The 27,035-nt window shown below is 42.2% G+C and overlaps 1 protein-coding gene across 2 annotated transcripts in view; it reads left to right on the plus strand.

The window, feature by feature from the left end:
• EGFL6 (EGF like domain multiple 6) overlaps positions 1–27,035 on the plus strand; it is a 40,514-nt gene that overhangs the window by 8,589 nt on the left and 4,890 nt on the right. The window contains exons 4-9 of one of the 2 annotated variants that reach the window (XM_048286301.1): positions 679–798; positions 1,620–1,739; positions 2,432–2,566; positions 4,273–4,395; positions 11,201–11,527; positions 26,696–26,776. In XM_048286301.1, coding sequence (XP_048142258.1) covers positions 679–798; positions 1,620–1,739; positions 2,432–2,566; positions 4,273–4,395; positions 11,201–11,527; positions 26,696–26,776 — 906 coding nt within the window. The remainder of the gene's footprint in view (positions 1–678; positions 799–1,619; positions 1,740–2,431; positions 2,567–4,272; positions 4,396–11,200; positions 11,528–26,695; positions 26,777–27,035) is intronic. The other variant, XM_048286311.1, reaches the window with a different exon arrangement.

Raw genomic sequence — 27,035 nt, forward strand, 5'->3', positions numbered from 1 at the left:
TGCTCACCCTATACCTCACAAATTAAACGGTTTAGAATTCTTTTTCTCCCTGCGAAGGATAGATGTTGGGAATTTGAAATTGATTTAGTTTCTGAAAAGTCTTTAAATCTTGGATTTTGAGAAGGATTTAGGATGTTTTGTTCTCAGGATTTTGAGATTTTTGAGATTGATCCTTTTAAAGTCACGTAATTATTATCATATATTGTATTTCATTTCTGCTATTGATAACCTTGGTGCCAGTGTGTAGCTCAGAAAAATTAAAGTAAAAATCTTTGTTTCACTTTATCTCAAACTGTTTTGCTGTTCTCAGTCTCATGTTTTTGCCTTTCTAGTACAGAGGTCAACTGGAGGACTATAATCAGAGAAACCCAGAAAAATAACTCCCAAAAAGAGATTAGCTACAATTCTCTCCACCCCTCCACTTCGTCCTAACAAGCGGCCAGATGTGGCCAGAGTTTGCATTAATTTTTCAAGTGTAGAAGTCTGTGTATGTTGGTTTTACTAGCAGTCTTTCAGCCAGATGGTCTGCTAAACTCTCATCTTGCAAGGGGCTGGCTCATTTTCCATCCAGACGATTTTACTCTGGGGAACTCAACACATTAGGCACCATTATCCACCTATATGCATGAATATATGTATAAAAGCCCAGCACTCAGTCAGTTCCAATGACTTCTGCAGATCTGAACGAATGTGGACTGAAGCCACGTCCCTGTGAGCACAGATGTATGAACACACACGGCAGCTACAAGTGCTATTGTCTCAACGGGTACATGCTCATGCCAGATGGCACATGTGCAAGTAAGTAACAGAGCTGATGGAACAGGCACACCCAAATAATCTAATCACATTTAATCCCAGCAGATTTTCTTCTTGTGCTGAACAGATTTAGTTTATTCGGGATAGGGTCTTTGCCCCAGTTCTCTGGTACTGTCACAGCTGAAAGAGACTTCCTATTTGGTAGTTCCTGGGTAGAGTAAACAGGTCATACTTATATTTTGGTGTTCAGAGGTGGTTTTGTCCTGATAAAAGTCTTTGATAGTGTTTATTCAGATGAGGAACAGCTAGTACGATCTCGGTGTGTAGTCCTGCCAGTTCATCTGTTGAATAAGGATGACTGAATGTATTCAAGCAAAGCACCAATACAGATTACTTTTTACTGCGCTGAATTTCATGCCATTATTCCTTGCTTTACCTTTCTGTGCTCCACAATTGATTTATTTTATCTGTGTTGATATGCTTTCCACAGTTGATGAAAACTGTTCTTGCAAACATTTCTTGTGTGATCTAAGGCTTATCTAAACTTGTTGTAAAAATAGGTATTTCTACCTATCTTCTGTGTTTTAAGCCAGCATGAAACGGAAAGCATTCTGCTTTTTAAGCCAACCTGATTTTTCAGACCTGAGGAAGCTTCTAGTTTTTCAATGACAGAGTTTTGTTTGTAGAAAATATCTCATAGTTTCCTGAATTTTTAATATGTTGATGTATGAATAGCTTTATTTATAATGAATTAAATTTTGTTGTTCTAATTAATTTCTGTGTTCATCCATATCTAACTTAAAATTAGTGTGTGATTCCAGCCTAGAATTTTGCTCTCTTGTTATTTTAAATCCTGTTTTTAGGTTCTAGGACATGTGCCATGGTGAATTGCCAATATGGATGTGAAGAAGTCAAAGGGCAGGTGCAGTGTCTCTGTCCATCAGGTGGCCTTCAGCTGGGACCAAATGGAAGGACATGCATTGGTATGGTTAGAGAGCTCACTCTCAGCTTCTTTTGTGCAGGATCCCCGAAGCCATAAGATTCTGGGGAAAGGTTAGGAAGTACTTAACCCTCCTTGCTGGCTTAAATAGTGCTTCATGTTATTCTCAGTGTGATGTAAAGTTTTCATGCTTTTTTTAAAATAATTTTCTTGTAATATTGGCCATGTAATTCTTCAGATAAGTCTCATCCCATCCCCAGTACATAATTCAAAATTTTGACATGATTTAGAGTCATCAGCAGATTCAGTTTCTGCCTATTGCTATGAGGCCATTAAATACAGTGCTTTGCCTGCAGGAAGCTGCCCTGCTGACATAATGTGTTATAGGATTTGAGCATTTTGTTTGGATGGGGCTTTCTTTTATTGTGATGACCCACAATACAAACTTCTCAATCTTTCTCTAGAAGCCTTAACATTACCTGTGAGTTTCTTGTGATGAAGAAAGCATTGCTTATAATACTTGGTACTGTGTTCTTCCATAAAGTTAGTTCACATTTTACTGCTTCACTTATAAGAACACATGCGAAAGCCACCACCAAGTGTGAAATTATAGGACTTACTTATTAAGCTTATTTGTGATAAAAACCAAACCACTCCCATGCAAATCCCAGCAAGTTCTTTCTTTCCCATTTTACCTTCTCGTGGATCTGACCAGCATCCCTTCTCCTGCTGCAGACATTGATGAATGCTCCACTGGCAAAGCTGTCTGCTCTTACAACCGCAGATGCGTCAACACATTTGGAAGCTTCTACTGCAAGTGCCAGCTTGGTTATGAACTGAAATACACCAGTGGCCGCTACAGCTGTGTAGGTAAGAGTTAGCCCATGGATGCTCCCTCTTCCTTCTTTTTATTCCCACAGTGTGCATCTTCCCTGTTGTTGCCTCAAGCATGTTGGCCTGTCCTGGAGATGCTGCCTCAGAAATGGGTAAAAGATGTCACACAAAGAATATTCTTGATGGTACTTTGAATTTTTCTCTGTTTTTTCTTCTGTAGTCTTACGAAAATCTGAATCACTGGCACTTACAATTTAAATTGCCTCATTGTACCAAGTCAAGTTGTGCAAGAGTTTGTTGCCAGTTGGCAACTGCTGACTAAAAAAAAAAAAGCTATTTCTGGTAAAGATTTAGTTAAGGAACCATTTTTTGTTGTCTTGGCTTTCAAACTGGGATGAATAAGCAGTCCCACAATATTTTTTTTTCTTCTTTTCATGTCATTATTGAGGAATGTGAATTAAGTGCCTTCAGTAAAAACAGTTATTTGGATGGATAGTACAGAACTTGGGGGGTAAAAAAGTATGAAAATAGTAGGTTTCAATTACTTTTCGGATTTCTGTTGCATGGCAAAATTTCTCCCTAACAAAAATAAATACAGGCAGAAAGTTATCTTGACATGCTCAGGTGTTAAAACAAATGTCAAAACACCCTTACTCATGTTTCAATCCATCAGTTGAATGCTGGAACGACAGCCAAGTATAAGTTACTGCAGCAGGTGCTGTGGGAGTATTGTTCAAGCTGTTGACTACACAAGGGCCTGGAAGGGTTAGAACTACTATAAGTGCATTAAAAAAGAGAATTAATGTGATTTGTTTATATTTAATGAATATTAGAAGTGAGGGGTGGGAGGGAGATCATAAGGCAGGTTTGGAGACTTAAGTTTGCATTTCATGTTGTCTGCAAATCCTGTGAGATTTAAAGTGGAAAAAATATTTACTTTTCTCATACAATATGTGTGCATGGGGGAAAAACTGGAAAGGCCTCAGCAGTCAGGATTTTATTTGCAAACCTAAATCTCACTCTCAGACACACCAGACTTTTGAGTCAGTCTTCCTGCTACTTGTTTGTTTGCTGACATACAAGAGGACCTGTCAGCTGCTAAAAATGATGCATTCTGGATAAAATGCAAGTGGTGCAAACATTTGTGCACCAACATGACTCCTTCATGTGGGAGAAATCAGAAACATCAAATACTCTTGGTGCCTGTACAATTTTCTGTGAGTCGAATGTAGTATTTTCTACTGAATTTTCCTGATTATACCTTGTTTCATGCAGCATCATATGTTTTCTGGAATGTTAGAGGTAGATTAAAGATCTTGACATCTTGGCATGCTCAGGGTAACTTTCTATTACATTCTTTCTACAGTGAATGAATGAATGAGAGACTTGGTGAACAGTTTTTTGATTGATGTCACACATTCTCTTGGTGCCTTGTGCATTGTGTTAATAGAAGTCTGTGTACAACCTATAGTTTGAATCCTCAGTCAGAAAATCACTGCATTCACTTTGTCTTTACTGGGATGCTCTACATTTTCCATGGATGCATATTCCAGCATCGGTTCATTTGGAGCAGACACCAAGCATTCTCTCCTAGTGTGAATTCTGCTTCTGAGGGTCACTGCACTGTCATGGTCTAACATTAGTGCTTACAGTACCTGGAAACAGATGGGTGGCACAAGCAGGCTGTCATGAACCTTGGGTCTCAACACAGTTTTCACTGAAGCATTTATATCTTTCTCCAGATGTAAATGAATGCGTGACAAATACACACAGGTGTAACCTCCACGCAGAGTGCCTCAACACCGAAGGGTCCTTCCACTGCAAATGTAAACAGGGCTACCGAGGAAGTGGAGTTGATTGTGCTGGTGAGTACCACTGGATGTCAGGAATGGTACTGTATTGTTTTTCTCCAGTGACTGATCATTACAAGGCATGTTCTCAGAAATGTCATGCTGAACAGTGCTGCAATACCAACCAAGCAAGACCTCTCCACAAAATAATATATTAATTGTATGACTCATAATATAATTAATACAAGTATCACTTGTTCAAATTAATTTTGCCTGTAAGTCTCCAAGTCTCATAATATCTCTAGGAATTGCAAGTAGAACAGAAAAGTGAATTTGTCTTGAAAAAACAGAGAAAATAGTTTTAAAAATCTACTGTGATTTTCCCATGAATTCCCAAGTTAGCCCCTTGGAGGGCTGTGCAGTCCCTCCCAGAAGAGTTTCAGGCTAACTTAGCAAAAAATGAGAAAAGGGAGGAAAGCTGTGACTTCTGTGTTAAACTGTTTTCACTTAAAATTTTGCCTTTGTTTGTCTATTGAATATGGAAGACCTCCTATAAAGATGTCATTTCCCACTTTAACTGCATATGACCCTCCAAGAAGAAAGAAAGAAAGGCTGTTCTTGTATATTTAAAATGAACCTTTTAATTTATACCTTTATTAAACCTGGCAGATGTTTCTCCTGAAACATCATTAAAGATGTTTTCCTCAAGCGGACACTTGACTCCTCCTCAAACATTTTAAAAGTTTTTGTCTACAGCAGATGAAGCCTACATAATATATAAATCTTTTCAAGTAATTCTTGATTAGCTATGTATTATGATTATACTTCATGTCACAGATGTTCTCTGAGTCCCTCTATTATTCATGTTCCTACTCCCATTATGATAGTAATTGAAAATTACAATACACATTGATAAATTAATATTTTCACAGAATATTTTGTGTTGCAAGGGACCCATTAGTCCAACTCTTGGCTCTGCACAGGAGAGCACCATTTTCTTAAGTTTCAACTTCCAGTAAAAAAATGTTGACTTTTAACAAGCAAAAAGAAACACACAAAAATCTGACTGATACTGAAAAGTTTGATATGGACATAGATTACCACAGCAGAGCTGTTTAGAACATTCTTCCACTCAAATTCAATCCTATGAGCCAGTTTCCTTGCTAGTCCACATCCCTTGTGATAAGTCACTGTAGTTCACTGAAATGGAAGGATGCATTTGACTGGATATCAAAGCAAACTGACATGACACATATGTCACATATGTTGATATGGTTTTGTTAAAACAAAATGTACCACAGGTGAAATGTTAAACAAATACATCAGATCAAAATAGTCTGGGGTTTTTTTGTTCATTTATTTGGCTTTTTCTTTTTAATGAGAAGGTAAAAATTTCCAGAGAAATTTTCTTGTTGACTAACTCTATGTATAAAATATTCCTTTGTCAAGCAAAAACAATTCAACGAGAATGATTGCTTAAAGATGAATAACAGAAATATTTTCACTTGTGGAGAGATATTTTTTGATGTCTAGCCCTGTAAAAAAATCGGTTCTGAAGTCAGATGATTCTTATCTTCTCACTGGTGTTTCTCTTACATAGTTTGCCCTCTGTCTACTTCCTCATGTCATATTCCCAGTTACTGAACTCCTTCCAGAGGAAGGATCCATGCCATTCATAAACTTAATAGAATACACTAAATGGAAAAGAGATTTAGTAGAAGAGAGGATAGAGGAATAACACACAGTAATGACAGCAGTCAGAGCCATAGGCAGAGGTCAGCCTATGGTGACCTAAGCTGAGGGTCCAGCTAGAAAGATGTAAACAACAAGAGAGGAAGAGTAAAATACAATCAGTGGTAGGTGAACCCTGAAATGCAGTGGTGCTAAATAGAGACTGGTTTCTCTGGTGGTAATTCCGACATGTATACCTTATTTTTAAAAGAAAAAGGAGGAGACTCTTTTAGGTCTGAATGTTTCAATGGTTGATTTTTACTGCAATCCCCAAGAACATCTGACCAGCGTAACTGATGGGGGCAGGACATGTCTTGCTATGGGGGAAAATGTTTTTTCAAACAGTGACACAAACAATTGGATGTACCAGCCTACAGTGAAAACACTAAGTGTTCTCCATGTCATTTGGCAGTTGTGGAAAAGCTTTGGCTTTTTCCTGCAGCCAAAAGAAATTTTGCTATTGGGTTTAATGGGATGAGGACACTGTCTTGGGAATTTAGGGGCTGAAGGCTGTGGCTTCACACCTCTTTTGGTGACAATGGCTACAGTTCCTGTGGTCCATTCCAGCTCCCAGCTGATGGGCCTGGGCTTGTGCTGCAGATGAACAAAAAGCTTCTTAAATAAGTCTCCAGTACTCCACATAATTTTTCCCACAGAGCTGGAATCCTGTTTTCACGGGGAAGCATTAGTTCTGTATAGCAATTGTCTCTAGTATAAAAAAAACAAAAAACCAAAAAAAAACTGGCTACCATGGAAGCAGTATTTGCTTTTTTTAAAAAATGAAAACCATTTTAATATATAACTTAATTTTTGGAGTATGAAAGGAGAACAACTAAGCACATTGTTTATAATGAAACTCCTATGGCTACAACTCCTCATGCCACCAAATAACCTAATAAGTGAGGTAATATATAATTCGCTGTGCACAGAAGGTGGTGGAAATTCTTTCATTCAATTTGTATGTCAGTACACTATCTTGGAGAAAGCTGCTGAAACATCAGGCTGCAAACACTGTTGCTGGTATGAATACGAACTGTGATTATTAAGGCACCCTTCTGCCATTTAACACTCCTGTATGTATGAAACATTAGAGACTATTTCTGAACTGTCTGTAGCACACATTTTGTTTGAGAATCCATAGAGATGGATTGATTTGAATGATCCCTAAAAGGGTTCTAGTCATTTCCACATCTGGCCTCTATCTTGCTGCAATCTGTTGCTGTTCTCAGGTTCATGTGTTTCCTGATTTCCTATTGTGCATTGAAAACCCACATTTCCCCTGCCACATGCTTCTATGTGCATTTCAGCTTTTATTTAAGAATAAAGTTTCACAAGGTTCCATAAGCAATTAAGATTCCTGGGAAAAAAATGAACCTATTTTTGTTTCACTTTTTTGGCCCTACAAAATAACAGGAAAAAGGATTACTATCTTAAAGTCTACAGGCATCACTCTAAGGAGCTCAACAATGACACTCTTGTTATTGCCCAGCTAGAGGCAGAGGTTACTCTTCTTCATTATGCTTTGCTGGGTATCTAAATGTCAATAAAAAATCATGCTGGCTCTCTCTCTGCCTATTGTATTACTTGTTCATTCTTGGTGATAGGGTAACCCTTAAACCCCGTATACGATTTTGCTTTCTTATTAACTTGCCAGTCCTGAGAAAGGTTTGATTTGACATAATAAAGTTTCAAAGCTTCAGAAGCGACTGTGGTCATATCACTGGTGGTATTCTTAAAATTCAATTCAGTATGGAGTCAAATACTGCTGTCACCCTTTAGTGAGTAACACTTGGGCTTTGTCACCACACATTTCCTACTGGATGCCTTGCTGGCTGGTGTAGTCATGTATTAAGCACAGTCCAGCATGACAAACTTGCCCTGATTTCTCAAAGTATCCTTTCCTAAATAAGACAGTAAAAATTTTAGAAATGAAATAGAGTATGAATACATATTGGTAGATGATGTTCCATGGTGTTTAGAAGAAAATAATAGCCCAGAATATGTCTTTTTAATGTATCTATGAAAGCTTTCAGACTCTCTTAAGACAATCTAAAAGAGGTTGATAACTTTTAGAATGATTTCTGAAAGTATGTCATGCTAATCTAATCTTTACTCACATCTACAGACTCCACCTACACATGGTAAGTGGTTGTCTGTCTCCCCCGCCACTGCTCCAACTCTTATATAGAGAAGCTGTAAAGGGAGCTATGAAAGGATTTGTAAGCCAATCTGCTAGGCTTGTCTCTCAGCAGGTTTTTAAATACACTCTGAGGTGTGAAGGTGGAAGTAGTGGGGTACCTGCTGGAGTGCAGAGCAAGCTGCCTCCTACTGCATCCCCTGTATGTTCAGGGCCAGCACTGGCTGCAGTCACAGGGTGTGGGGAAGGAAAACAGATCAGTCTGTCCCTCTCCTGTATCATCCCCTGAGCACTTCCCTTTACACAGTGCAGGACAGAGTCAACAGGTTGGCATACGCTCTCTGTGAATTTTTTTCAACTCAACTTTCACAACTTGGTCATTAGACATCCTACACCAATCAGTTTCTGTGAGTTTATAATTTTGTATAGCAATTGATGACAGAAAAGTTTTACTTTTAGCCCTCAGCCACCATTTGTCTATGTTGTTCTATATGTCAAATTCTTGCCTTAATTCTCTCTAATTCAAATAAAGAAGATACCTTTGAAAACTGAGATATTTTCATATTAGGGCAATAAATAGAAACTGCATGAGCAGGAGGCATTAATCTGCATGCTTCCTGATTGAAGGTATGTAAGGAAGAGCTGGGGTGGAATGCACTACATTTCTTTGCACTTTCCAAAATTCTCTGCAGTCACATGGACAGATAAATGCACAAATGTTTGTGACCAACATCTCTGCATTTATCTACGTGTCTTGAGGTAAAGGGTCCTGAAAAATCACTGCCTCAGCTATAGAACCCCAGAGTGCCAGCAAAGGCGAGCTGCTCATTCAGGCAAGTCCACAGGCATTGGATTGGAATCCACAGATTCAAAAGAACAGACTGAGTTTAAGGTGGTGTATCCTTACATTGCATTAGTCCTCCTGCAATTTATGGGTAGACAGAAAAAGCCTTAAATCCACACCTCTGGCTACTCTAAAGCTGAATGCAGGTTAGAAGGAGACGAGTGCTGTCTCCTAAAATATGCTTAATGTCTAGAGTCTCTTTGTCTCCACAAGCATGGAGATTTTCATAGTGCAGCAGCAAATTGGAGTGTGCAAGCACATGGGAATTTATACATTTTCATCCCCCTATTTTTCTCACTCCTTTCAGTTGATTTTCCACACTGCTAAATTTTGCACATACAAGGAGATTGGTTTTCTGACACCACAGAGGTTATTATGTTGAACTGTAAGAATTTTTCATTTCATGAGGAAAACTTCAAAGCAGAAACTAAAAGCAGATGTTCAGGTTTGCTGAGCAGTCAGTCCTGTGGCCTTGAAAATCCCCATAGCCTCTTTATTAAAAGCGTGAAGTTTCTCGTTACTGATTGTCAAGAGGAAATTTGTTTGGAATTAAGCTTCCCTGTTAATTTTTATTGCTGAATTCTGAATTTAGACCCAGGGAACCTTACATCATTCATGACATCATCCTTCAGAGGATACTTAGTGGAGTATTAGGAAAGAGTTTACTTCCAAGTATTTGACAAGCAAGCCTACAAGTTTTATCCAAAAGAAAGGAAGAACAAATCCTCAATTCTGACTTTTATTTTATTGGCACGTTTACTCCAACAGCAATCTCAAAAACACCTGGATGCTACAGTGAGTACACCAAGAGTCTGATTCTGTTCCTGACATACTAATAGCATGTAGCTGCACTTGCCATAAATAAAATGTGACAAATTCACAGTGATAGGATTGTATTTTCCAGGAGTGGGGAACTTTCTCCTTTTCCTACTAGACTGCAGTTCTATTCTATTAAGTGGTGTTTTTTCTTGTGCTGTGTCTCCATGAAAAGAAGCACAGAGAAAATAGTACTACCCAAGGTTCCAAGTCCAGTCCATCTGTCTCAAAGTACTACTATAAAACTTTCATAAATACAAAGTGAGGAGAATAGGAACATATTCTTGCCCTGATAATACAATCATTAGACAGCAAAAGCAGAGGGAAATAAAAACAGCTGTCTTCCACCATAATTTTTAATCCTAAAAGACTGCAGGTACTGCAACGTCAATACTGATTGAGAATCAAAGATGGGAAGCAGTATATGAGGCTATTCTGATGCACTGATGAAAATAGTCTCTCTCTATGAAAGAGCTTTTTTATAGCACACTGGAACTGCTCAGCTTTCATTGTTTCCTAGGTAGTTCACATAAAGGACTCAAACTGCAGAAGGCTGTGAGTAGTTTATGACATGGTTGTGTACAACATTTGATAGTAGTATCCAAAAGGCTAATTCCAGAATAATTAAAGTAATACCACTTTATCCAAAATTATAAGCTATAGTATTTCACATCGAAGAGGAATCATAAAATGGTAAATTCTCAGTAAATGTTACACTTATGTTCTAGTCCATCTTGGAATTGCAAGATGGTAATAATTTGGCATTCTTGGATGCTTCTCTGAATTGTGGTGTTTACCACGTACAATTAAATATCCCTTAGAGCTAAAAGAAATATGATGGAGCAGCTTGATGTAGGTCTTCTCAAAATATCCTCCATTTCAGTAGCTTTCAGCCTGCCATGGAAGGAAAATTAGGCCAGAGAAGTTCATGAAAGATAGCCAAGAGAAATGCTCATTATTTTTAGGCTGCAGTTGTTGTGCAGGGGATTCCAGCTCCATGGACAATTTTAATCCACAAATTGAAGCAGGATTTTTTTTTTTGTTTTTTACCCAAGCTCCAGTGTAAAAATAATTTAAGTAAGGGGCTCTATGACCTGTGTCACTCCTGTGTTACATGAGAGTCCAAAGAGATCATTACAGAGGATTGCTTTGGTCTTTTCACTGTAACTCAGACAGAGCTGTCCATACAACAGAGCTGAGCAAGTCGTGTGTTAGGTTCTGTGCAGAACTGAACTTGTATCTTGTTGTAGAGAGTTTAATTCTATGGGTCTCTGGACCTTGTAAAGAACACCATGGTCCCATTGCTGAATGATTCCTTAGATTAATATTTTCTGTTTTCTTTTTGGTTCTAGTTATCCCTGAAAAGTCAGTGAAGGAAATTGCAAGAATCCCTGGAACAGCTAAGGACACAATTAAGAAACTTCTTGCACATAAAAGCAGTGTGAAAAAGCATGAAACAATCAAGAATGCAATCCCAGAAGCAGCTGAGACACCACCTTCTAAGACCCACTTGCAGTTACTGGACTATGAAGGTGGTATTGGTCTTGGTGGGAGCTACAGTGAGGAAGAGAAAGAAACTGAAGCTGCTGCAGAAGAGGAGGCAGAAGAGTCAGATGAAGAGGAGAAGGAAGATTTTGAAAATCAAATTGATGAACGAAGCCTTAGAGGAGATGTCTTTTGTAAGTTTCTTTATTTTTTAAAAACTCTGGCTTCAATGTAAACATATATAAACACTAAAAAAATCCTCACAAAACACAGACACTTTATCAGAATTTACTTGTAGAAAATGAATCATAGAATCATAGGATGGTTAGGTTCTAGTTAATGCATTTGAAAATACATTTGAAGACTTTGAAAAACACAGCAAGAAATTGCACAGCATATTGGAACTAGATGATCTTTAAGGCCCCTTCCAACCCAAGAAACTCTATTATTATAATTGGTGTTTAGTACAGCTGTCTCAGTCAAACATTCTTCAAGGTAGTGGCAAAAATATGTAATATGAAAAACACACACTGTCAATAGTTCATTCATTATGTTTTCCCTTTTCCAAAGTATGGAAAAATAATAAATAATATCCCACAGCAATTAAAATTATAGTAATAAAAATGAAAAAAAAATTAAGTTAACATTCAATTTATTGCTATTTAACTTGGAAAGACAGGTAAGTATGTATTTTTTAAAGGAAAGATAATTTTAAAGTCCTCTGGAAAAAATGGTCTGTAATATTGTAATACTGTAAGACAGCCAAGAAAAAATGTAATTATTCACTTAATACATTGGAGAATACAAACTTCTTTGCCAAAGGCATGTTCCTAAAATTGCCCTTTTTTTTTTATTTTCAGTGGTAATTGGACTGTTTCAGTTTAAGCAAAGGATATAGACTAATATTGCTTCCTCAAATTATGCCAGGGAGCTGATAAACAGAACAAAGTCAGGACTTTGCTCACCAATCTCCTCCCCTCCTGCAAATATTAACAGTGAGTGCTAATGGCATGTTTCAAGTTTGCTGACAATACCAAAATGTGGAGAATGACCCATTCATTGAAGGGCAGCACTGCTATTAAGATCTGGCCAGGCTGTGGAGGTACTGACAGGAACTTTATGAAGCTCAACAAAAGCAGATGGAAAGGGAGAGAAAAGCCTCATGCAACATTATGGATTTGGGATGACTGCTTAGGAAGAAGCTTTGCAGTAAAAGGCAAGTTTTGGACTTCCCATTACAAGACAAATGAGGACACACTGGCATGAGTCTAGCAGTGCTCCACGAGGGTCAGGGGCCTGGACAACATGAGGAGAGGCTGAGACAACTATTTTTTCCAGCTTTGACAGGGGAGGGCTAAGAAGAGACCTTATAGATGTCTTCAGCTATTTAATGGAAGGTTACAGGGAAGGAATAGACAGACTTTTCTTGAAAATATACAGCAATAGGACAGGAAGTGATGAATACAAGTTGGAACAAAAAAAATTCTCATTAGATATAATGAAAAGAATACTTCACCATGAAGGTGGACAAAATTTGGGACAGGTATGCAGAGAGGTTGTGAAATACCTATCCTTGCAGATATTCATACTATGACTGAACTGGGCATTGAGCAATCCCCTGATCAGGAAGTCAGACTAGGCAAACTAAAAACGGCTCTTCCAACCTACATGATTCTGTGATTCATTCTGTGTTTTCAACCAAGAATTTCAAAGTAGTTTAGAAAATAGTGTGTGTAGACCTGCATCCTGGAAGATGCTTGGATTTCTCTCTGGTACTGTAGGCACATAACGTCACAATTCAGGAATCAGTAATATTTCTAAAAAAGCAAAACAGCTGCTTCCTAGCTGCATGCATCTGTTTGTCAGCTTTTAACCATATGAAATGGTGACAAATTTCTGACTAATGGTGCCATGTCTCCCCAGTGAAGGATCCTATGCTCAGGATGTCACTCTCCCTCTAGCCAGCCACACCTAAGCCCTAGACTATGTCTTTACTCAGCCTTTCACTCCTGACTAGCATGTGCCACTTCCTCTGAAGAAGTGGCCCTTCCCTCTTCTGAGGATACCTTCATAAATTACTTACCTAAAAGAGGTAGCAGGTGCAGGAGCTGATGTAGAATTGGGGTTGAAGTTTCCACTGTATGGTAAACTACCCTTGGGGTTCATCCTTGCCATGCTGGTACTGCCAAATGCATTTGAGAGTCCCAGGGCAAAGGATTAAGTGACTTGCCTCTGTTCTCTCACAAGAAGCAATAAAACACAGGTCTTATGATGGTCATACATTTACATTTAGAGAACCGTGTGTCCCACATATTTCCATCAAAATACTATCCTGAAGAAGGACATAACTCTTCCCAGTCATGCTAATTAATCCAAAGCTGGCCATAATTTTGCAGAAACTGTGGAGAAGGTGAGCAGAAGATAGTTGCAATATATATGTTGATGTTTGTTAAGATTAGGTTCTCAGGTACTTGGGCTTCTTCATGAAGGTAAGCTAATGGGGAGCTTGCATGTGCCAAGAGGGTGGTGTGAATTGACCAGATATGTCACATGAATGTGATTAGACTGGGAAGGACTCAAAAAGATTGACTAATTAACAGCAAAATGCTTGTGGAACCTGAAAGGAGGTTTACCCTTGGCAAGGGTGTGTTCCCCTGCAACTGTGATTTCTGTAGGGTTAAAAGCTTTTATTTCTTGACAGAATTGCGGGTATATTGCTGATCTAGCACTTCAAGGGGCACACTACTAATAGGTTCCATTAATATTTACTGTAAATAATAAATTATTTATAAATAATACTCTTATTAGTTATAGATATATTTATTCAGAATTTTGTGCCATAAAGGACTATGGCCTTTTCTGCTTCCTCAATTGTGAGGCACGGCAGCCTGTTAGAAAAAACTAAACCCCAAGTCAGCCCTTCTATCCCTTTCTGCCTTTCTGGGAGGGAGGGCTGGCTGGCTGGCTGGCTGGCTGGCTGGCTGGATGTAACTCAGACATCAAAACAGGTGTCTTTTTTAGCCTGCTTGGACAGGTCACAAAGGATTGCCAGGAATATTGCCCCTAGGGTAGGGCCACCCTGCGTTTTGGTTAAAAGGACAACGGGCTCTGCTCTATCTGCCTGGTGATTCAAGGGGAACTTGGTCTCCTGTACTGGGCTACATGACCTAATGCAATTGCAAAGGGGGGATTATACAACCTTCCAGTTGAGTACTCAGTGCTACTCTATTTGGAGTGCACTAATTTTCCAGATTTCAATTTGATTGAGGGCACACAGAGAAAATCCTTTGTCCATAGGAAAATCCAAAAAATATTTTGTTGTCATGATGATTGGTGAGATTATTTTTCAATCATCTTCCCAACAAAATCAGGACATTTGAACACCTTATACCTGGGCTAGGCAGAGAGGAAGAGTCTACTTGTTTCTACAAAAACTACCCCTACAGCTGACAGCAGTAACAATGAATATTACTGCTTGAAAATACTAAAGCATTGTGGTTCATCTGTATTTTTTCCTATAGTGTCTTTGTTTCAGTCACATTTGGCTGGAATTTTCCCTTACAGATGTAAGAGATTTATATGCTGAACTTGCTAGAGAGATTTTATTTTGCTAGGGGATACTGGCAGAAAGCTGGTGTGGTACTTGATGCAGAGATAGCAGCATGCCCAAGACGTAGTTCCATTAGGTTCGTGAACTCTGTATTATTTGTGGCTTTCTTGTTTGATACCAACTGTGATTCAAGGACTTAAAGAATTGTGCCATATTCATTTTCATTTTGAATACATTGCTTAACTGTGTTTTCTTTCCTTTTAAATTTCCATGTGTTGTACTTGATCCTTGCTATCATAAAAATTCAGTCATGATTCAGGTGCTTAATTGCTTGAACATTTGGCTTTAAAAACACTTTCAATTTTAATGATATTGAGTGATCCTTCAGAGAACATCATTAGCTCAAATTTACAGCTCATAAATTTGTATATTTTTTCCTTTCTTTGCTGATGTCTATTCAGCAGATTCCTTTACTACAACATGAAATTCCTCCATATAACCCCCTCAAGTATTCACATAGCATCTGCCTTTTGTATTATTAATACTGGTATTGTTTGTCTTCCAGGAAGAATAGTTAATTAGGAAAAATAGAAAGGTCTCCTTAAATTGATGTGTTATTTTATCATAGTAGTTTTACTACAGAATAAACATATAGGGAGCCAGAGAAAAAATATTGTAGAGGGAAAAAAAAAAAAGGAAATATTATATGGAGATGGAAATTATTAAAATAGGCCCAACTACCAAAATACTGGACCTTTGTGAGAACTGCTACTCACAATTTTTTTTTTAAAAACCACACAATAGCTAAAGATAGCAAAGTAAAGCCCAAAAAATTTAAGAAATGTTAAAACTAATTCATCAATGAAAACTTAATTTTTTTAATATATTTTTATATCTTATGATACAGTCTGAAATTACTTCAAATTACTATTTTCTGTGGGATACTTGCCTTGTCCAATGTGAAGGAAGGACCCGTCCTGTTGTGAAAGGTGCAGTTTAATAAATATGAATATTTATTTATTAACAGATGAATTATTTATCAATATGATTATTCATCATTATTTATTCATTATTATTAAATAATTTAATAAATATGTCCTATTTACTGCAAAATTTGCAGATGTATAGAAAATGAGAGTAAACCATAGTATTGGAAAGCTCTTTATTACATGAGAAATGCCCTTTCTCCATATGGAAGAAGACACAGAGAGCTGGACCAAAGTATTTGGTTATATAAGCAATGATTGTAGAGATGCTACACTCAAGGTACACTTAAATAATTAAGTACAACCTTAATTCTGACAGTTTCTAACATTTCAGTGCTTTTTGGATACCACTGGTAATCCAGAATGGTATTGCCAACTGCAACTGAATTCTATATTCTGTACTTCATCAGGTTATGAAATTCCCATTGGGCTTAAAACTCCTGTAGTATCACGTAGCCAGCCACATTATTACACGGAGACACTTCCTTTGTGTCTCGGTTTTGAAAGACAGGTGTCTGCTAAGGAAGGCAGAGGCCCCCCTTGAAGTGGCAGATATAACCCCTTTTCCCTCCAAGTTATTATATTTTGAAATCAAGGGCCTTTAGGCAAAGATGTGGGAAATAGGAATAACAGTTCTTTACTCTATATATATATGTATATAACCAGTCAAACAAAACAACAACAACTATGGCAGTAACAGCAATCACAAACCCAGTGCCAGCCTTCTCGGCTGTCAGGCCCTTTCCCCTCGGGTGCAGTTCCGCTCGCAGCCGGCAGGGGCGCTGGCGGCTCCCGGTGAGCAGGGCAGGTGCGATGGTTCCCCCGCGGCTGCAGGGGGCGCTCCGGAGCGAGCTCGGGAAACCCGCGGCTCTGGTGCCCTGGGATCCCGGGAAGGGATGGAACAAAGGCTTCACAAACCGCTGGGCAGCCGATCCCGGGCTCTCAGGAACAGCAGGCTGGAATGGCAGGGACGAACGCAAATCCCGGGTGGCAGGCGAGATGTATCCAGATGGGAAAAACCACGGAGGCCCAGGCAGGCAGGGCGAGCAGGGCTACAGCGTAGCGAAAACTCGAAACAGCAGCGGGGCAGGACAGCCACAGCTCGGTCTCCAGCAGGGCAGGGAAAAGCGGCTTTTGGGGTCCCGGCGTTGCTTCCAGCAGGAAGAAAAGAACGGCCAAAAAGAAAGCAGCAGCAGCTCCTTTCTCTGCAGCTTCTCTCTCCGGACGCTCAGAGCGAACTGTCCCCACACCCAGGTGTAGACAAAAGAGTAGCCAGGCCCGCCCCACTCCCCTTTTTGTCTTTCTTAAGTACAGCTATTTGTCCCCTAGCAACATGCATATGGGAGAAAATTCCTTTAACAGGAAAACCTAAGACTAAACTAAAACCCCAACATTATCCACCCCGAATTTTTTCCCATACTAACATGTTACATGAAACTTAACTTTTTTTTTAACCATATAAATCTATGCATTACCCAAATTATATACAAATATACATGCTGATACTGATACAAGTACAGAGCCATGGGTAGTTCACCCTAAAACAAGGTCCTCTTGAGGTAAGCATCGGGTCTCTCCATCCTTTTGCATCACCCACCAGGTGCAACCTGGTCCCTGAGCAAAAACAACCCCACGGATGGGTTTGTCTTTGCTCAAGGCAGACTTTACCCAAACAGTTTTTCCAAGCATACCTCTCATGTGCACCACTGGAACCTTATCCCCGTCTGTTGTTTGTAGGGGTTCGGATTGGGCAGGGCCTGCTCGGCTGGTGGAACCTCGAGTGTTAACTAACCAGGTGGCTCTTGCTAAATGCATCTCCCAATTTTTGAAAGTCCCCCCACCCAGTGCCTTCAAGGTGGTTTTAAGCAGTCCATTACACCGCTCAACCTTCCCAGCTGCTGGTGCATGGTAAGGGATGTGGTACACCCACTCTATGCCATGTTCTCTAGCCCAGGTGTTTATAAGGCTGTTCTTGAAATGAGTCCCATTGTCAGACTCGATTCTCTCAGGGGTGCCATGCCTCCAAAGGACTTGCTTTTCCAGGCCCAGGATGGTGTTCCGGGCAGTAGCATGAGGCACAGGGTAGGTCTCCAGCCATCCAGTGGTGGCTTCTACCATTGTGAGCACATAGCGCTTGCCTTGGCGGGTTTGAGGCAGTGTGATGTAATCAATCTGCCAGGCCTCCCCATACTTGTATTTGGACCATCGCCCGCCATACCACAGAGGCTTCACCCGCTTGGCCTGCTTGATCGCAGCGCATGTCTCACAGTCATGGATAACCTGGGAGATACTGTCCATGGTTAGATCCACCCCTCGGTCTCGTGCCCACTTATAGGTGGCATCTCTGCCCTGATGGCCTGAGGCATCATGGGCCCATCGAGCTAGGAACAGTTCTCCTTTATGTTGCCAATCCAAGTCTATCTGGGACACCTCTATTTTCGCAGCCTGATCTACCTGTTTGTTGTTACGATGTTCTTCATTAGCCCGGCTCTTGGGGATGTGAGCATCTACATGACGGACTTTCACAGATAGCTTCTCTACCCGAGTGGCAATGTCTTTCCACTCTTCAGCAGCCCAGATTGGTTTTCCTCTGCGCTGCCAGTTTGCCTTATTCCACCTTTCCAGCCAACCCCACAGAGCATTGGCTACCATCCATGAATCAGTGTAGAGGTAGAGCTTTGGCCACTTCTCTCTTTCAGCTATGTCCAGAGCTAATTGGACAGCTTTGAGCTCAGCAAATTGGCTCGATCCACCTTCTCCTTCAGTGGCCTGTGCAACTTGTCGTGTGGGGCTCCATACAGCGGCTTTCCATTTCCGGCTAGCGCCTACAATTCGGCAGGAACCATCAGTGAAGAGGGCGTATTGTCTTTCACTCTCTGGTAGCTCGTTATATGGTGGGGCTTCTTCGGCACGTGTCACCTGCTCCTCTTCTTCTTCAGAAGATAACCCAAAAGTCTCACCTTCCGGCCAGTTTGTAATTATTTCCAAGATCCCAGGGCGACTTGGGTTTCCAATTCGGGCGCGCTGCGTGATGATGGCGATCCATTTGCTCCAAGTAGCGTCAGTGGCGTGATGCGTGGAGGGAACCTTTCCTTTGAACATCCACCCCAGCACCGGTAGTCGGGGTGCCAGGAGGAGTTGTGCCTCTGTGCCGATTACTTCTGAGGCAGCCTGGACTCCTTCATAAGCTGCCAGGATTTCCTTCTCGGTGGGAGTGTAGTTGGCTTCAGATCCTCTGTAGCTTCGGCTCCAGAATCCCAGTGGTCGGCCCCGAGTCTCACCAGGCACCTTCTGCCAGAGGCTCCAGGACAGACCATTGTTCCCGGCTGCAGAGTAGAGCACGTTCTTCACCTCTGGTCCTGTCCTGACTGGGCCAAGGGCTACGGCGTGAGCAATTTCCTGTTTGATCTGGGCGAAGGCTTGCTGCTGTTCAGGGCCCCAGTGGAAATCATTCTTCTTGCGGGTAACCAGGTAGAGAGGACTCACGATCTGGCTGTACTCGGGAATGTGCATCCTCCAGAAACCTATAGCACCTAGGAAAGCTTGTGTTTCCTTCTTGTTAGTCGGCGGAGACATTGCTGTGATCTTATTGATGACCTCAGTGGGAATCTGACGTCGTCCATCTTGCCACTTTACTCCCAGGAACTGGATCTCTCGGGCAGGTCCCTTGACCTTGCTCTTCTTGATGGCAAAACCAGCTTGCAGGAGAATTTGAATTATTCTCTCTCCTTTCTCAAACACTTCGGTTGCGGTGTTCCCCCACACAATGATGTCATCAATGTACTGCAGATGTTCTGGAGCCTCACTCTTTTCTAGTGCAGTCTGGATCAGTCCATGACAGATGGTGGGACTGTGCTTCCACCCCTGGGGCAGTCGGTTCCAGGTGTACTGCACGCCCCTCCAGGTGAAGGCAAACTGAGGCCTGCACTCTGCTGCCAGAGGAATGGAGAAGAATGCATTGGCAATGTCAATAGTGGCGTACCACTTTGCTGCTTTGGACTCCAGCTCGTACTGGAGCTCCAACATGTCTGGCACGGCAGCGCTCAACGGTGGAGTCACTTCATTCAGGGCACGATAGTCCACAGTCAATCTCCATTCCCCGTCAGACTTGCGCACAGGCCAGATGGGGCTGTTGAAGGGTGAGTGGGTCTTGCTGACCACCCCTTGACTCTCCAGCTCGCGGATCATCTTGTGGATGGGGATCACAGCATCTCGATTTGTCCGATACTGCCGGCGGTGCACTGTCGAGGTGGCAATTGGCACTCGTTGCTCTTCCACTTTCAGGAGCCCAACTGCAGAAGGATTCTCAGATAGTCCAGGCAGGGTGTTCAATTGCCTAATGCCCTCTGCCTCCACAGCAGCAATCCCAAATGCCCACCTGAGTCCTTTTGGGTCTTTGTAGTAGCCATTCCGGAGGAAGTCTATGCCCAGAATACACGGGGCCTCTGGGCCGGTCACAATCGGATGCTTTTGCCACTCCTTCCCAGTCAGGCTCACCTCAGCTTCCAAAAGGGTCAACTGCTGTGATCCCCCGGTCACCCCAGCGATGGATACAGGTTCTGCCCCCACATGTCCCGATGGCATTAAAGTACATTGTGCCCCAGTATCAACCAATGCATCATATTTTTGTGGCTCTGATGTGCCAGGCCATCGGATCCACACCGTCCAGAAAACTCGGTTCTCCCGTGCCTCTTCCTGGCTAGAGGCAGGGCCCCTCTAGCCCTGGTTATCATTCTTTCCCTGGGCGTACATGCTCGAGGTACCTTCAAGGGGATCCGACATATCATCCTCCCTTCTGTAATACCTGGCAGCTCGGTCATGGGAGGCTGAGGCTACCTTCACCTTAGCGGAACCCCCTCGGTTAGTGCCTCCCTCCTTGAGTTCACGCACCCGCGCTGCCAGGGCAGAGGTGGGTTTCCCATCCCACCTTCTCATGTCTTCCCCATGCTCACACAGGAAAAACCACAGCTCAGCTCGTGGGGTGTACCCTCTCTCTCTAGCAGGGGGACGACGGGCTCTGACTTGGGGGCCTGTGACTCGCACTGGTGCCACACTGACCCTCCTCATCTCCTCCCTCATCTCCTCCCTCATCTCCTCCCTCATTTCCTTCCTCATCTCCTTCATCTCCTCTTTGAGGTCCTGGACCACAGCAGAGACATGAGCTTTCAGCGGGCCATTGATCATGCTGTCATAATGCCTGAGCCTGTTGGCAACAGAGCCCACTGTTTCTCGGGTATTGTCAGCATCAATCGTTGCAATGAAGGTGGTGTATTGCGATGGCCCTAGCCTTGCCAGGTTCCACATCATCTGTCCTGTGCACCTGACCTTATCGGGGTCATTATCATGCTGTCCATCCTTCCCAAAGAGTACCTCTAATATTGCCACCTCTCTTAGCTGTTGGATCCCTTGCTCGAGTGTCTTCCACTGCATTCTATGATGATACTCCTGCATTCTTTCTTTGTGAATGAACCTTTCTCTCACACTCATTAAGAGCCGCTCCCAAAGAGAGAGAGGCCCTGGCTCCCTCACAAATATCTGGTCCACACCTGGGTCCTGGGTCAACGATCCCAGATACCTTGCCTCACCACTATCCAGTTGCACACTTGTGCCCATAAGGTCCCAAACCCGAAGCAGCCAGGTGGTATAAGGCTCACGCCCCCTTCGCACAATGTCGTTTCGCATAGCACGGAGACTGTCGTGCGACAGGGACTCAGTGATGACTTCTGGCTCTGGCTCTCCTGCTGGTTGTGAGGGCCCTGGTTGCCCATCATCATTAACTGGTCGTACTGATTTGGTCTTATACTTCCTCCTTTGCACAGGGGCGACCGCTGCTGGCTGTGGTTGCCCTTGTGGTTCAGCTGAAGCCTGGACGGTTGTAACATCCGTGGGTTCCACTGCTGCACCATCGGACTCACCCTCTTTGGGGCAGGGAGAGGGTTTTTCACTAGCTGAGGAGGTGTATTCCCTTAGCAATTGGCATATCTCCTGGCGCACCTGGCCCATCTCCTGGCACATCTCCTTGCGTACCTGGCCCATCTCCTGGCACATCTCCTGCATCCCTTTTTCCAGTACCCCCACCCAGTTTGGGTAGTCCATTTCTGAGGTGGACTGTTGGGCGGTATCAGTCTGTGGGGCGGGATCTCTAGTGTCTGGGGCTGTGGCAGGCTCTGGCTCTGGGGTAGGATCTCTAGTGTCTGGGGCCGTGTCAGGTTCTGGGGTAGGATCTCTAGTGTCTGGGGCCGTGTCAGGCTCTGGAGCAGGATCAGGCTCTGGGGTAGGAACTCTACTCTCTGGGGCCATGTCAGGTTCTGGGGCAGGATCTCTAGTCTCTGGGGCTGGTGTCCGGGTAGATATCCAACCCAATCTCAACTTATCCTTGAATGCTAAATAGAGTAGGCCTATCAGCAGCAGATGGTTAGTATTCAGAGGGAATTTAAACCCTTCGAAAATTGATGGGGTGGGCCCAAAGAACTGGTTGAGGGGTTGGGAGAAAACTTCCCCTGGTGTCATTTCCTCACAGAAGGTACCATTGTTAACATAACCCCAAAAACATGTGCTCAGTGTGTGATAGCTGTTTATCCATGTGCCCACATTCCGGAGGAAGTTAAAAACCCATGAATTCCTCACCTTCTCGACCCATAACGCAAGCTGGATAACAGCAATGGTAGCCTTAGTCAGAGGACCTATACTCAAGTAAGGAGCTGCAAAGGGGAAGAATATAGCCACGGCTACGTGCCACCCAAACCAGGGTAAACTAGACCACATAGTGCTGCCTAACAAGGTTCCAATATCCAGCACACAAAATAAAGTTATCCAGGAACTGTTATTCCTTTTTCACCTCTATCTCTTAATGCCCTCAGGCCCCACGTTGGGCGCCAAGCTCTGTCTCGGTTTTGAAAGACAGGTGTCTGCTAAGGAAGGCAGAGGCCCCCCTTGAAGTGGCAGATATAACCCCTTTTCCCTCCAAGTTATTATATTTTGAAATCAAGGGCCTTTAGGCAAAGATGTGGGAAATAGGAATAACAGTTCTTTACTATATATATATATGTATATAACCAGTCAAACAAAACAACAACAACTATGGCAGTAACAGCAATCACAAACCCAGTCCCAGCCCTCTCGGCTGTCAGGCCCTTTCCCCTCGGGTGCAGTTCCGCTCGCAGCCGGCAGGGGCGCTGGCGGCTCCCGGTGAGCAGGGCAGGTGCGATGGTTCCCCCGCGGCTGCAGGGGGCGCTCCGGAGCGAGCTCGGGAAACCCGCGGCTCTGGTGCCCTGGGATCCCGGGAAGGGATGGAACAAAGGCTTCACAAACCGCTGGGCAGCTGATCCCGGGCTCTCAGGAACAGCAGGCTGGAATGGCAGGGACGAACGCAAATCCCGGGTGGCAGACGAGATGTATCCAGATGGGAAAAACCACGGAGGCCCAGGCAGGCAGGGCGAGCAGGGCTACAGCGTAGCGAAAACTCGAAACAGCAGCGGGGCAGGACAGCCACAGCTCGGTCTCCAGCAGGGCAGGGAAAAGCGGCTTTTGGGGTCCCGGCGTTGCTTCCAGCAGGAAGAAAAGAACGGCCAAAAAGAAAGCAGCAGCAGCTCCTTTCTCTGCAGCTTCTCTCTCCGGACGCTCAGAGCGAACTGTCCCCACACCCAGGTGTAGACAAAAGAGTAGCCAGGCCCGCCCCACTCCCCTTTTTGTCTTTCTTAAGTACAGCTATTTGTCCCCTAGCAACATGCATATGGGAGAAAATTCCTTTAACAGGAAAACCTAAGACTAAACTAAAACCCCAACACTTTGGTAGCACCAAGAATGATAAAGAGAGTTTGATTTCTGGCTTATTTGGCAATACTAAAAGTGGACTGCTTCCCTTATGGCTTCACAGATCTTAATGCTGAACAAGAGGGCTCCCACAGTTAATCATGATGTTTGCTCTTAATCTTATTATTTTCTGATAATTACACCACTCTGTGAGCTATTAATGCTCAGATCACAGCTCAGTTCATAGCTGTACATGTCAGAGTTCTGGCAAATGTAATTTTTTCAGAGCAGGATGTGGTAACAGAGAAATGGGATATTCAATGTGAGTCCAAAATAGTAGCATACCACATACATAGGAAGCTCATCTTAAATTTACTACGTCTTATATTCTGCTTGGTTTTTTTATGGTGCCCACTCTGTTTTTCTGGTTTTTGGTTTTGTTAATGGGCTTGATGACATCAGTGGTTAAGAACATGTGGCACAATGATATGAAGGGGTTTGTATGCAGAGATTACATATTAGCTATTGCTGAAGATAAGTAGATGGAAGGGCATCTGCAGTACAGAAAGGATGGACTCTGTTGTACCTGGAGTGGGACATATGTGTTCTTTTGTTGGTGAGAGTTTGTTCTTAGGGAACATGAAATGAGACCTGCCTTTCTGTAAGACCACTTGACAGCAGAAGAGCTAAAAAGACTAATTCTGACTTCTGCCTATTATTTATGAAGGAGTAAACTTTGGATCCTGGCTATGTGTGAGGATGGTCTGATGTAAAATGTAGGCACTTTTCATGCAGTAAGGTTTCTCTGAAACCTTTCTGTAAGCTGAACCTTACAGTTTCTCATAATATGCAGCTGATATCTTTCAGTGAGTGCAAAACCTGACTGTAATGCCTGACTGAAAACAAAAACAGATTTGGAAATAAAACTGGACTCTTTTTCTGTCCATGAAAGTTCTTTGCTTGATAACACATAGCTACACCTGCATGTATCTCTCTCAAGTGAATTCAAGTGTAATTCAATAACAAATAAATCATCCTGGCAGCTGTTGTCTTCTGTTAAATCACTCCACTCTTTCCAGAACTGATCATATTTTAATAGCTCTCTTCATTTTGGCAAGGGTTTTCATAGCCTGACCCTCTTCCATGAAGTACAAGGCCAAGTTTATGGCATGACAATAAACTTAACACCTAATCTCTATGTGCCTATTCCTAAATGTGTATATGTAAACATATATTAATTGGAGAAAGATGTATTTTAATCCTTGCCTTAAGTATGAATATTATCCAGGTGATCTAAGCAATGGTCTGGGTGAGGGGAAGGCTACAAGGACAACAAGAGAGCACATGCTCCTGGCAATTTATCAGAAAGCTCGTAAGATTGCATGAGTCTTCTTCCTCAGCTCAATTCAGCACCTCTGGAAGTGCCTCCAGGGCCTCTTTGTTAGTGTGTGTTTCACTGGGGTACACAGAGCAATTTTTGACAGTTTTGAAGGAGAACAAAGGTGAAGTGGATGGCATAGCCTTTATGGTGTTATGAAGCTCTTGATTGCAGTAGTTTCTAAGTATATTCTTAAAATTAAGTATGTGTGAACATGTTGGAGTATTTAAATGGAAAGCCCTAGCTCAGTCAAACGCATGGGAAAAAACCTCCCTTCTGAACAAATGTGCATCCATGGGAAAGTATTGACTTTTAAAATATTTGGCATTTGCATATATGATACAATGCTGAGTAGGGAAAAGTAATTTCCATAGGTCCTATCATCTGGCATTTTTGAGGAAGTCTGAGCTTTTCTTAGCACAGCTGCCCACAGGGCGTGGCTGAAAAGTGAACTTCAGTGTTCCAGGCTTTCCACTAATACATTCTCTAAGCAGTAATCCAAAGGCTTCTCCCTCACTCCTCTAAAATGGCACTTTTAAGCTCCTCCTGTTTTCATTGGTGTGCATGAATATATCACAGGTATCACCTGTTTATGTGTTTGCAAGGATAGAATACCAGTGAAAGCAGATCTTCCCCTTATCTCATGTGTGATTAGTTACTTAGGGTATGCATAACGAAGTTGAGACTTATGATTATTTTTTGAGTGAGAGCACTTATCTATTAATCACTTGAAATAATACTACAAAAGCTTAATTATAGAACTTTAAAATACTTATAGTAATTTAGAGTATTACTTAGCGTAAACAAGAATATGTAAGCTTCTGTCTCACCAGATAGGAGAGGATTTCCCTTGGTCTCTGAGGCTGAGAAATAATGCTTATTGAGTAACCACCTCTTTCAGGCTAGTATCTTAGAGAATGTCCCTAACATTCATTGGCTGTGCTGCTTTACTGACTCTTCCAGTTTGGCACCAGACACATCAACCAATTTTTAAAGAATAACTCACTCAGGGGTTTCCACTGAGACTGGTTATCAAAACATCAGTGTGTGCTTACCAGCTGTAGCAGGGAGGGTGAGGAAGGGGAAGGGCAGCTGCTGGAGCCTTTCTTCCCAGCAGACAGCAGAGCTGATCAGGTATTCAGGAGGACCCTAGCAGAGAGTGTGACTTCAGAAGAATAACTTTCTGGGGCTTCTGTTACAGCAGCACCAGCTATCACTGCCCTGAATACAGGGCTGTAGGCCTTTGATGCCCTAATGTTTATGGCTTTTACAGTCTCTGACATTATCCATTTTTTGAGGCTGCTGTTGGCAAAGTGCTGCCAAGTCTCTGCTGAGTTCTGGTAGAGTTCTCTCACTGACTCTGGTAGAGTTCAGTGCAATTTGATCCTTATAGCAAGAAAGCAGATCAGCCCACTAAAGAAAGATCAACATTTTATGACCTTGTGAATCTGTAATTCAATGAAGCTGTAGCTCCAGTGCTTATAGGTTAGAAGGCTCAGTGCTGTGGAAAACAGCAATTTAAGCAAAGTTTTAAAATTAAGAGTATCTAAGTGCACTTAGGAATCTGGGTTTGGTGGTGGAGTGGAAAATACATATATTGATTTATTTAAATAAATGATGGCAGGTAGTATAAAGGAATAAAGTTCCATTTTCTGTTCCTGTGATGACTCAGTACTTGACAAGTTGTTTTCCCCAGTTCCCAAGGTAAAAGAAGCAGCTGCCTTTGTCCCTCACCTGGCACAGAGGAAAATTCCAGTGTCGAGACCAGAGCAAGAAGGTGGCTTATTTTTATTATACAGCATTTATTTTCCTGTGTATTGTATCTTTTTGTGACAACCTATGTTAGCCAAGTCAGAACCAGTTTAAAAGCCTTTAACATAAACCAAAGATTTTGTGAACACTTTAGAGAAAGTACCTGGCCAAACTATGCTGCCAGTTCCAATGCGTCCTTTTCCTGTTTATAACCCATGCATAGAAAGTTTCCCCACATTAGAACTTGACTTGCAATTGAATTTCACTTGAATAATTTCATAGTC

The sequence above is a fragment of the Corvus hawaiiensis genome, chromosome 2 (assembly GCF_020740725.1).
Source record: "Corvus hawaiiensis isolate bCorHaw1 chromosome 2, bCorHaw1.pri.cur, whole genome shotgun sequence".
In the NCBI taxonomy this organism is placed as follows: domain Eukaryota; kingdom Metazoa; phylum Chordata; class Aves; order Passeriformes; family Corvidae; genus Corvus; species Corvus hawaiiensis.